The 13,166-nt window shown below is 38.5% G+C and overlaps 1 protein-coding gene across 1 annotated transcript in view; it reads left to right on the top strand.

Moving 5' to 3' along the window:
* Positions 1 to 6,241, top strand: part of LOC21387670 (DNA polymerase V) — a 13,180-nt gene extending 6,939 nt beyond the window's left edge. The window contains 6 exon segments of the mRNA XM_024162906.1: positions 2,871 to 3,098; positions 3,210 to 4,328; positions 4,545 to 4,829; positions 4,996 to 5,449; positions 5,782 to 5,856; positions 5,859 to 6,241. Coding sequence (XP_024018674.1) covers positions 2,871 to 3,098; positions 3,210 to 4,328; positions 4,545 to 4,829; positions 4,996 to 5,449; positions 5,782 to 5,856; positions 5,859 to 6,241 — 2,544 coding nt within the window.
* The last annotated feature ends 6,925 nt before the right edge of the window (positions 6,242 to 13,166 follow it).

Genomic DNA, 13,166 nt, shown 5'->3' with positions numbered 1-13,166 from the left:
CCCCCCCCCCCCCCCCCCCCCCCCGTGCACGCAACCCAAGGGTTTCCGCCGGTAGTGGTGCATTCTGCAGAACCCTAGGATCTATCACCCGTTCCTCGATTCGCGCGCGAGATCCCGCAACGTCAGCCAATCGCGATCCCGCGTCTACTGTCGGAGCCACACCTTGCTCCTGCTCCGCCATGGACGTCAAAGCACCTTCTTTCTCGGACGTTTTCGCCGGCGCCGTGAACAATTTCATCTGCTCCTCAATTAACCGGCGAAGATCTGTAAGATTCTGGGTAAGCTCAGTCCTAACCTTACCGATGCCCTTCTCCATCTCTCCAATTCCCTTCTCCATCGAAACCCTAACCTCTTTAATCTCTTTTTCCACAGTTTCGAATCTCTCCTCTACCTTTCTTGCTACCATAATTCTCCCAAGATGATGCTCTGATACCAAATTGGTAAGTTTTGAGTAACTAATTCATGTAATTGAATCAAGAAGATGAAAGAATGAATCTTAATTGAATTATCCACAAGAACTACAGAAACGGTTTCTTGAAACCGAAGGACCTTTCCTGCTCAGCCAAAATGCCAAGACTTCCGATACAGACTCAATGATTGCGTGGAGTCCTCATCACTAACCAACATAATCCGGAGCTCTTTCTTCTTACATCGGTGACCAAAAAAAAATTTCTCATCACACCTATAACAAAGTCCCTTGTCTCTCTTCTCCTGCAACTCCGAGTCCAACAACTTTCGAAAAGGAAATTCCCGCTTTTGGCCTACTGCCCTAGCCACCATGGCTGGAGCTCACTGAGGTCATTCCACTCCAGGAATTGATCTAGCAGGAAAGGTAGAGAAATCAGCTCGTGGACCTCCCAAAAATGTGGCCTCGACACTCTTGACCCTGCAACCTCCCGACGTAGCAACTCATTTTTCTCCTCGATTCTCTGGGCGATCTCCATAATTTCGCTTAATCCCTCCGGTTTTAAGAGTCGTAACTCCGCCCGAACCTCCGCCTTTAATCCATTAACAAAAATGCCCTCCAAAATTTCCTCAGGAACTTCTAAGAGTGGGGCGGCAGAAACTTCAAATTGTCTGCCATAATCCGCCACAGTCCCCTCTTGTCGAATCGCCAAGAACTTCTCACAGAGGTTTCCAGCCTGCGATGAGCGGAAACGCTGCAAAAGAGACAACGTGAACTCCGTCCAACCGTGAAACGGACGGCGGCCATTCTGCCACTGGAACCACGACAGGGCGTCTCCTTCCAGAGCAATTCTAGCGGTAATCAGCTTCTCCCTCTCTGAACAACGATTGATGGAAAAAAATTGTTCCATTCGGAACACCCATCCATCGGGATCATCGCCACTGAATACAAGACACTCCACCTGCCGCCGGCGGTATGAGGTCCAATCCTCATTCTCCGGCAACTCACCCAAAACCCCCCTGTTTTCCCCACTCTCCCTATGTCGCCCTCCTCTGTAACCATTTCCACCCATGCCACATCTCTGATCACGGAATCCCGGGTTTTCAGGTTCACCGAAAACCCCCCGCCACTCTCCACGACGACCCAACGCACCTTCCCTTGGGCCCCCATTCATTCCCTCTTGTCGACCCTCTCGTTCCTCTTCCCCTCCGTTGCGACAGGAATTCCGCAAATTCCTGAGTTCCGCCGATCGTTCTCTCCCCCCCCCCCCCCCCCCCCTCCCCCCCCCCCCCCCCCCCCGTGCACGCAACCCAAGGGTTTCCGCCGGTAGTGGTGCGTTCTGCAGAACCCTAGGATCTATCACCCGTTCCTCGATTCGCGCGCGAGATCCCGCAACGTCAGCCAATCGCGATCCCGCGTCTACTGTCGGAGCCACACCTTGCTCCTGCTCCGCCATGGACGTCAAAGCACCTTCTTTCTCGGACGTTTTCGCCGGCGCCGTGAACAATTTCATCTGCTCCTCAATTAACCGGCGAAGATCTGTAAGATTCTGAGTAAGCTCAGTCCTAACCTTACCGATGCCCTTCTCCATCTCTCCAATTCCCTTCTCCATCGAAACCCTAACCTCTTTAATCTCTTTTTCCACAGTTTCGAATCTCTCCTCTACCTTTCTTGCTACCATAATTCTCCCAAGATGATGCTCTGATACCAAATTGGTAAGTTTTGAGTAACTAATTCATGTAATTGAATCAAGAAGATGAAAGAATGAATCTTAATTGAATTATCCACAAGAACTACAGAAACGGTTTCTTGAAACCGAAGGACCTTTCCTGCTCAGCCAAAATGCCAAGACTTCCGATACAGACTCAATGATTGCCTGGCTCCTTAGTCCGGTGTGTCCACCTATTTATTTCTGCCCCAACAATACTAAACAATAATCCCCTGTGCTCACACCCACAATAACCACGTAAGCATATACTAACACACACAATAACCACGTAAGCATATACTCACACACACAATAACCACGTAAGCCTATACACATACGACCCTATATACTAATAATCCCCTAATCACTTTCCCGACCCTTCCTCACATAAACTTGTCTAAGTAGAGGCTTATCAGAAAGCTAATCATTTAACTTTGTTTCAAAATGATCCTTAGTAAGCAATGAAGCTTCCTGGTTCAAGTATACCTATTACCTATTTAGAGTGCTAATTTTCAAGTGCCAAACCTTTCTGCTTCATGTAGAGCCCATTTGTTCTGAAAGAGAATGGAAGGACTGTCTCATTTTCAAAAAAAAAAGAAAAAAAAAAAAGAATGGAAGGATCGTCTCAACTGCTCTTTTTTTTTTTTTTTTTGTCACCTGATATTTCTGGTTGAGGGGAAATATGTCCTCGTTTTATTTTATTTTTATTCCCTTCTTTATGTCCTAATTCTGATAACATGGTGGCCATTATTGCAGTTGCCTGCAGGAGCCTTATTGAATAATGTGCTAGAAGCTCCAGGGCTAGCTGAGTGGTTTGCAGCAGCTACAGAAGTGGGGAATTCTGATGCATTACTTTTGGCTCTAAGAATTCGTGAAAAGACATCTGTTGAAAGTGCAGTGTTCAGCAAACTTCTGCTAAACCCGTTCTCTCCCAACAGACTTTTTGCTGCGGATCACCTATCCTCTCTTGCTACTTGTTTGAGGGTAATGCTACTTGCCTGAATTTTATTCCTTATAAGTGCAAGACTCAATGCTATGGAGAACAATTTAAGTAAAGAAAACTTCTCAAAATTAGTTTCTTATTCAAATGCCCAGGAATCTGCCTTCTGCCAGCCTCGAGTTCACAGTGTATGGCCTGTACTGGTAAATATGCTTTTGCCTGGTGTTCTTTTGCAAGCTGAGGATGTAGCTTCTGTTTCAAGTTTGTTGAAGAAGCACAAGAAAAACCGTAAGTCTAGCTCTTCGGAGGAAGATATTGCAAAGAACTTGCAATGCGTTATTGAAGTAATTGTTGAAGGATCTCTTCTTCTGTCATCTCATGACCGCAAGCACGTGGCATTTGATGTTTTGCTTCTTCTCTTGCCAAGACTGCATGCATCTTTTGTTCCAATTGTTTTGTCGAACAAACTTGTCCAGTGCCTGATGGATGTACTGTCTACAAAGGACTCATGGCTTTATAACGTTGCACAACATTTTCTTAAAGAGTTGTCCGATTGGGGCAAGCATGATGATGCGAGAAAGGTTAATGTTGTTGTTTCTCTACAAAAACACAGCGATGGAAAATTTGATTCTATCACAAGGACAAAAACAGTAAAGGATTTTATGGCGGATTTCAGAACAGAAGCTGGTTGCATGCTGTTCATTCAGAACTTGCAGGACATGTTTGTGGATGAAAATCATTCTACTGAGGAACCTTCTGATCAGAGCCAAACAACAGATGAAAATTCAGAGATGGGTTCAAATGAAGACAAAGACGCAGTTGGGACTACAGGAAATTCAGATGTTTTGAAAACTTGGATTGTTGAATCCTTGCCCAGTATATTGAAATATTTAAAGCTTGATCTTGAAGCAAAATTCCGAATTCAAACAGAGATTTTGAAGTTTCTGGCTATACAGGGCGTGTTCACTGCATCCTTTGGCACTGAAGTAACGTCATTCGAGTTACTAGAGAAATTTAGGTGGCCAAAAGCAGCCACTTCCAGTTCTCTTTGCATGATATGTATTGAGCAGCTTCAGCAGTTGTTGGCAACTGCTCAAAAGGGAGGGGGGTCATGTGAATTGGCAAATGGCCCAAATGGTCTTGGGTCATACTTTATGCGATTCCTTAGCACTTTACACAGCATTCCTTTGATTTCTCTCTTTCGATCTTTGGACGATGAGGAAGAAAATATATTTAAGAAACTGCAAGCAATAGAATCTTCACTTTCTAGAGAGGTACCTTTTTTTTAAAAAAAAAAAAAAAAAACCCTTTAACTTACCTGTTGGGTGGTGGTGATTTTGGGTTCTCACTAATTGAATCAACTTAGTCGACTCCTCTTGTATTGGAAATAGACATTTTATCCTTATTGGGTCACTTTTGTATCGCTGCATATTTTGTTGAGTGTATAATCTGACATAAGATGCATCTTCTAAAAATGCTTTACATGGCAGGAGAGGAATTCTGGACTGAGCAAAGACACAAATAGATTGCATGCATTACGACACTTGCTCATCCAGTTGCTTTTGCAAATGCTTCTTCGACCAAGGGAGTTCTCCGAAGCTGCCTCTGAGCTAATTATATGTTGTAGGAAAGCTTACCCTACGCCTGATCTTCTTGAATCCTCTGGAGAAGATGACACTGAGGCTGCTGCATCCGCAGAAATGGATGTTCTGGTGGATACATTACTCTCATTGTTGCCACAGTCATCAGCTCCTATGCGAACTGCTATTGAGCAGGTCAGAATTGATGAGCTAGACTTCTTGGCTTTTGAGTAGTGTTCTAATTTCACGTCATTTTATATCTTTATACTAATCAATCTCAACAAATGTGGCTCCTTTATCCAAGTGGTGGCATCTTATCCACAACTTTTTCTTATAATCTGATAACCACTTGTCTTTTCAGGTTTTCAAATACTTTTGCGGTGATATCACAGATGATGGTCTGCTACAAATGTTGAGGGTAATTAAGAGGTCTCTGAAACCTGCTAGGCATCAGGTTGCTGAGAGTGACAATGATGACGAAGAGGATGATTATGATGATGAAGATTTCCTCAATATTGAAGAAGATGAGGTGATTAACAAAGCTGAGACAGGTGAAACAGGTGAAAGTGAGGAGCAGACGGATGACTCTGAGGCTGTAGGTGGGGTTGACGATGTTGACAAAGAGGTTTCCGAAGCTTCAGATGATTCTGATGGAGGAATGGATGATGATGCAATGTTCTGGATGGACACTTACCTTGCCCAGATCTTTAAAGAGCGAAAGAATCAGGCTGGGAGTGAAACTGCTCAGTATCAGCTTGTGCTATTCAAACTTCGTGTACTTTCATTGCTGGAAATATACTTGCATGAAAATCCAGGCAAGCTCTGAATTCTAAAAATATTAGCTGATAGCCTAATATGAAGAAAATGGTATTGTAGTATATAGTTCAAGAGCTCCTAAAAGTACAACTAAAACTATGTGTATCTTTCCGTAAGGAGTGGGATTTTTTGTCACTTAAAAGATAGGTCACTGGTGGATCATACTTCACGCCGTATTTAGCTGAATTTTATCTCTTAACTTGGCTTGTTGGTGGAAAGATCCTGGGTGGTTATGACACTACTTGAATGATTGGTTGAGATATATTTTCTGATGCAGAAAAGGCTTAGTTTCTTAATTTGTTTTCTTATTTTCTCTTTTCTTATGTAACAGGTAAGCCACAGGTTCTCTTGTTGTATTCAAACTTGGCGCGAGAACTTGTTAACCCGAGCACTGCAGAAAGTAGCTTGGGCGGCGAATATGGGGAATTCTCCAAAAGAAGATATTCAAAGCAAGGGACTATCCTAAGGGTGAAGACGTGCAACTTTCCACTCTTGAATCTTTATTGCATAAGAATTTGAAGTTGGCATCAAAACCAGTCAAGAGAAAGAAACTTGCTGGCAAGAAGCAGCAAGCTTCCTGGAACCGACAGAAGATGATTGCTTCCCTTGCTGAGAACTCCACCTTTTGGATTCTGAAGATCATCGACGCAAGAAAGTTTCCCGAGTCTGAGCTGCAGGTGGTCTTTGATATCTTCCGGGGTGTTCTGGGAGAATATTTTGATAGTAAGAAGTCCCAAATCAAGTCTGAGTTTTTGAAAGAAATATTCCGAAGGAGGCCATGGATTGGCTAATTTTCTTAACTTCTATTATCTCAATCATTGATCTAGTTTTTGCTCTAGTCTTAACCATGGTAAACATATTAACTCCAAAAAAGCCCTCTCTAACAAGTGCATCATTAAAATTGGGGAGAAAGAGAGAAATAGACCAAGATTTAAGATGAATTAAAATTAATAGGCTAATAGTTTACATAAGTTAATAAATAGGTCAAATTAAAAAAATATTCAGATTTATCTATAAATAAATTCCAAAACTGTTCTTTTCACTCAAAAAACCCTAACACCTTTCTCTCTCAGTTCTCGCTCTCACCGACCTCTGATCTCTCTCTCTCTCTTCCCTCCGGTGCTCTCCGGCGAGTGTTTCTTCCCTCCGCTGCTCTCCCACGATCACTCTCTCTTCCCTCCGGCGCTCTCCGGCGAAATGTTTCTTCCCTCCGCCGCTTTCCGGCGAACTGTTTCTTCCCTCCGCCGCTCTCCTACGATCACTCTCTCTTCCCTCCGGCCCTATAACGCGATCTGTCTCTATTCCCTTTGAATCTCTATCTCTCCCATCCCTTTACCAATCCCAGAAACTTGTTCGCCACCGATTCTCTCTCTTAGGTCCGCCGGTGTCGTTAGACGAGAAATCGAAGAACATGGAAGGTAACATAAGAACAAGGTAAATCCGTTAATCACTAGCTGGAAAACCACGAATTCATTTGAGTATGTTAATATTGATTTTCTTGAATTGAAATTTTGAATGAAAAGATTATGTAATTGGAAACCTATCGTATAGTAAGCATGCTGAATAAATTTAAGGCTTCAAAAATCAAGTTATGGTCAGGTTATGATCATAACATGTCGAGTTATGTCATCTCTTGAATCTGAAAATTACAAGTGCAGGTCAAATTATTCAAATTGTCAAAAATAAATCACTATCAAGTTATGGTTTTTTTTTAGAGAAATAAATGACGATGAAGTTCAAAGTGAAATGCCACCAGCAGCATCAAGAAAACTGGACAAGATGAAAATTGATCTAATTAATCTGCTTAACAAAGTACAACATTTTGAAGCCAACCAAGCAGCCATGAAAGAGGATCTGAAAGAAATAAAGGCAATGGTTGTGAATTCTGTGGAAATTATGAGAACCATTCAAAAAGATGTGCTTCTGTTTCTCGAACAAATACAAAACAATCCACTCACAGACTTTGAGGTAATGAAACAAGCAAAATAATGTTGATTTTGTTTTTGCAATGTTTCCTTAATGATATACTAATTTGTACCTCAATGAATAGGAAAACAGAGAAAAAAAATTATCTGCAGAGCTAGGAGAACATGAGGGAGAATTTGGTTATACTCCACTCACAGACTCGTTTGATATCAGTCAACAAACATTGGACAGAACATTTGAAGAAGCTGAAAAGATAATAGCAATGAGAAAAGCTGTTGCTCAAGGAATCAAAAATGTATGAATCTTCTTAATACTACTTGGGAAAAAGGGGGAAAAAAAAACCCACATTAATACTAATAAAAAACTTATTATTGCAGGAACAAGATTATGAAGAAACATAAAATGAGGAAGAAGAAAAATCAATGAAGAGAAACAAAAGAAAAAGTGCAAAGGAACAGAGGGAAAAAATGGAAGAGCTTGGCATTCCTTCATTCATCCTCTTCACCCAAAGTTCTAACAACCCAGACTTGTAAAAATGGGATAATATTATAATACAACCTTTTGGATGATATGACTATTGTTTCTAAAGACTAGTTTTATATTTTAAATAATGACTTGAGATTTACACTAATTCTTACAATCTTTTGAATGTTAATATTCATTGACAAGACTTTTAGATTATGTTTGAGATTGTTCCTTGAATCAAAAAGAATGTAAACCCAAGATTTATCAATTACATGTTGTTGAATCTGAAAATTACAAGTGCAGCTGCACTATCAAGTTATGGTAAGGTAATGATGATCGAATTATGATCATAACCTTTTGACTTGTTCAGGTTATCTTAAAGTTATGCTAATCACATGTCAAGTTATGCTGCATAACTTGACAAGTTATGTAAAAACATGTCAAATTTGCATCATAACCCGTCAAATTATGATACATATCCGGACGAGTTATGAAAAAATTTATATAAGAACATGTCAAATTTGACAAGTTATGTTGCATAACTGAACAAATTATGTTGCATAACTAGGCAAGTTATGATGCATAATCAGACAAGTTATGATGCATAACTGGACAAGTTATGTAAAAACATGTCAAATTTGCACCATAAACCGTCAAATTATGATACATATTCAGACGAGTTATGAAAAAATTTTCAATAATGGACCATAAACAGTCAAACTTATGGTGTATAACTGTACAAGTTGTGGACAAAAACTCTGAATTAGGTCAATAACTTGTCATAACCAGACAAGTTATGGACGAGAATTACATGTAAAAATACGCAAAATAACTTGAAACTTGTTTACTAATTAAAATTAAAAACCAATATAATCTGTACGAAAACTAGAAATAAAACACGAATATGAAAACCAACAAGTTAATCCATATAATCATCCAAGTCACACTCAATGGCATCTGTTGGCGTCATAAAATTCATTTTTGGGGCATTTGGAGCCCTGTTATCATCACTTTCATATCCCAATTGCTGCTTCCACAAGGCATGCTTGAACAACTCAACTGCCATCTTCTTGCGGAACAATGTTCCAGCCCCTTCTTCTCTCAAACAATCATCAGATCCGGCTTCCATTAATATCTCAACCATCTTGAGCATAAAAATTCCACAATCACCACTACAAAAAACAACCACCAAAAATCAAACAATTAGAAACAACAAATATAAATGCAAAAATGAATGAAGTAAAGGGAAAATAACAAAACATTTAAAGAGAAAAAAAAACTAACCCGTTCTCTTGTCTTGGACAATCGTCAAATATGATCTCAAAAGGTTCAAGACGATCAAACTGACTTGTGAAATACTTTTTCGCATGAGAATCAAAGTAGCCAACAGATTCCAGCAAGTGGGGGAGAATGACTGCCAAAGATTGCACAGAAGCACGGACTTGCTTCTCTATCCTCTTTGAAAAAAGAGAATCATATAACCTAATACAATGATCTTTGAACTCTACATAACCTAAAATCCAATGCTGCCTACGCTCAAGAAAAATAGGTACAAGAAGAATGTCCACCTCACAAAAAGGCAAGCTACAAAATAAATAATCTCCCAACACATAATCTTGAAAAGCACTATGTGAAGAGAAATCAAAACGAGATCAATCAAAATCCTTTTGGTTTTTAGAGCACCATAAGCCACTAATTCTCATGAAAAAATGTGAGTCCAAAACCAAACACCTAATAAGGAAGAATCTTACCGACTCAGTTAGCCAACACTTTGATGTCCATAAAGTTTGAAACCAATGTTTTGAATCAACGGTGTCAACTTTAAAATCAAAAGGAGGCTTTATCATATATGCATCGCTGGCCGGTCCCCACGCTTTTCTTGAGATCATATTACGCTTATACCATGATAGGAATCTTGCATTGTCCTCCTCTGATGCATCACTATCAACAATTTTAGAGAATGGACAAAAACATAAAAATCGTTCATCTATACATTTAATAGGTTCTTGTGATGCTGCTGCCTCATCATACAAAATAATCCTTTGATCAGTACATTTATCGCCTTCCTGGGCAGCATTATGAACAAGATCCCTCAAAACTGAAGCAATTGTTTCTTCAATTTTTTCAGAAGAAACATCCACTTTGTCATCTTCTTTCTCTGCAACTGCTTCTTCAATTACTTTTTCCTTTATTTCTTCAACTTCTTCTTCTTCCTTTTTTTCTTCAAATGCTTGTTCTTCCTCCGTTTGCTTGTTCATCTTAGAAGAAAAAGCATTGTCAAACTTTTCACCAAGCAACTGAACCACAGAAAAAATTTGTTCTTTGAAATCTCTTCGAAGGGAAGAAACTTCAACAACCAAACTATCAGTTTTTGCCTCCAAGGAAGCAATGCGCGCTAAAACTTCAGAATTATCAAAAGCACCCTAAAAAATGCAAAAGATAACAAAACGAAAAAAGTCAAATCATAATGACAAGTTATGGTTCATAACCAGACAAGTTATGGACAATAACTGTGAATTATGGACAATAACTTGTCAAGTTATGGTTCATAACCAGACAAATTATGGACAATAACTATGAATTATGGACAAAAACTCTGAATTAGGACAATAACTTGTCAAGTTATGGTTCATGACCAGACAAGTTAATGGACCATAACCTGACAAGTTATGGAGAATAACATGTCAAAACAAACCTTATTTTCACATAACTTGATTTTCAAAAAACAACCTTACAGTTCCAATTGTAAATTGAAAAATGAACAAAAACAAAACTAAACAAACCTGATTTTTTGGAGGAGGAGGAGGGACATTTTCAAAATCTTTGTCATCCTCCTTCAAATCACAGCCACTAGAAGCCGGAACATCCTTTGCCGACTTCTGAAAAAAAATCGTCAAGATAATTATAGAGACGCTTTGATTCAATTGGTTCCATTGAAAAACAAGAGAACTGAAAATAAAAAATAAAAACATTAAAACATAAAATAAGCAAAGGATATTAATAAAAACATTAAAACATGAAAATTTACTATAAAAAACTACCAAGACAGAAGTCTAACCTGGCCATTTTTGTTGTTCAACACATCAAATGGCTTCTTCGAATAATTTTCGTCCGTTGACCATTTGAAAATTCGCGGAATAGGCTCATCAATAAACTTTTTCAATGCACAAATACCACCAAGGAGTGGTAGACATTCATAAGCCCAAACTTGAAAAACAAAGGCCAAATTGTTGATCTTATATCCATCTACACGTCTCTTCTCATTTCGAATTAGAACCTTATCATCGTGCTTGTACAAAATCTCAATACCAGATTTCAAACTTGCAAAAAGTAAATTAAAAGACAATCTACCCCAAGGAAAATCGTTAAAGTAAGGGCTATCAACAATTCTAATCAAATCATCATTAACCCCCACGTCCTTGGGCTTAGCTAAAAGAAAAAGTGACACAAAATATAACAAACCCATTTTGACAGCTTCATCATCACTATCAAAATGAATAGACTCAAAACAGTTCTTAATAGTAGCCCTCTTTACAAGCCCTATACAATGATCCTTGAAATATTTGTTACGTCTAGAAAGATTAGATGAATTTACATAACTTGAGAAGTTTACATCTCCTGTGCACTTTAAACCAGAAATTAATGCAAACTCCTCAACAGAAAACTTAGTAAAAGAATCACAAAACTTGAACCATAGCTCATTTGTATTTGGATTATGAACCACATGAAACAGTAACTCGTGTATCAGCTGACACTGGTTACTGTACTTTACCAAATCCAAAAACCGACCAAAAAATGTTCTTCTGAACATATCTTTATGACTTTCAGAAAACTTTTTGTTTAATTCATCTATAACAGCAAAAGAGGATGATATATTAACCTGGCCTCAAAATCTCTTGTCAGGATTAATACGATAGTTCCAAGTCTGTAAAAGTGAAAAAAAAAACTGAAGAAAAACAATATGAGGATAAACCTAAAAATACACAATCAAAACACACAAAAAAACCATATTCCATATCCTAAATTCGAAAATGTATAAACTAAGTTGAAAAAATAAATCAAAATACCTCCAAAGTGTTACGAGTGGGAGAAGGAAGAGCAACTTCTTCGGAACTTTTTTCCTCCAGAACAGTTTTCTTGTTCACAACATTCGAGTGTTTACTCGGAGTAGAAACAGAAACATTGTTCTTCCTCTTGCTTTGTGTTTTCACCATATCTTAAACAATAATATATAGAATCACAAGATCAGAGAAAGAAAAAAAAACGAAAGGAACGCGAAAAAAAAACTCATACAAAAAAAAAAACTATCAGAAAATGCACACTGTCAGGGATGATAGAGAGAGTTGCAGAGCGAGGAGAAAAAATCGCAGTAGACGGACGGAGGGAAGAAAGACAGATCGCCGAAGACGAACGGAAACAAAAACCTAAAAAATCGCAGGAGATCGCCGATGGAAAGAAAGAAATCTTGGAAAGAAAAAACTGTCTTAGAGAGAGAAAACAGAGAGCACAAGTTATACACAAAAACTGAGTAAAAAAACATGGGATACAGTTTTTAAAATATAACCAAATAAAAAATCTGTAAATTATAGACCATAACCTGTCAAGTTATGCTCCATAACAGCACAAGTTATGGTACATAACTTGACAAGTTATGCACAAAAACTGAGTAAAAAAATTTGGGATACGGTTTTAAAATATAACCAAATAAAAAATATGTAAATTATGGTCAATAACTTGTTAAGTTATGCTCTATAACAACACAAGTTATGGTACATAACTTGACAAGTTATGCACAAAAACCGAGTAAAAAAATTAGGAAAGGGTTTTAAAATATAACCGAATAAAAAATCTGTAAATTATGGACCATAACATGTCAAGTTATGGTCCATAACAACACAAGTTATGGTACATAACAACCGAAGTTATGGTCCATAACTTGACAAGTTATGGACAAAAACCTATCAAATTAGACCATAATCCATAAATCACAGTTTTTTTTTAACTATTAAATGCAAGGATTTCTTTTATTATTAGAAAAATTTGAATATTTTTCCTTCAAATCATTCAATTCCAACTTAGAACATAATGACAAAAAATCAACTGAAAACATGATGATCAGTTCATATCAACAAATGTGGGGTTTGAACAAGTCCTCCTATTGTGGCCAACTTGCTTGCATCGACTACACTTCACAGATTGCTTCTCTCGTTCTCCACTAGAAAGAATTCTTTGCTTCCTTGGCCTCCTAGCACCACGTTTAAACTCAGGAGGAAGAACAACCTCCACCTCAATGCCCTCTGAAATTGGCCACTTTGATCTATTAGT

Source organism: Morus notabilis, unplaced genomic scaffold, assembly GCF_000414095.1.
Source record: "Morus notabilis unplaced genomic scaffold, ASM41409v2 Scaffold874, whole genome shotgun sequence".
Classification (NCBI taxonomy): domain Eukaryota; kingdom Viridiplantae; phylum Streptophyta; class Magnoliopsida; order Rosales; family Moraceae; genus Morus; species Morus notabilis.
This window is presented reverse-complemented; position numbering and strand designations above follow the sequence as displayed.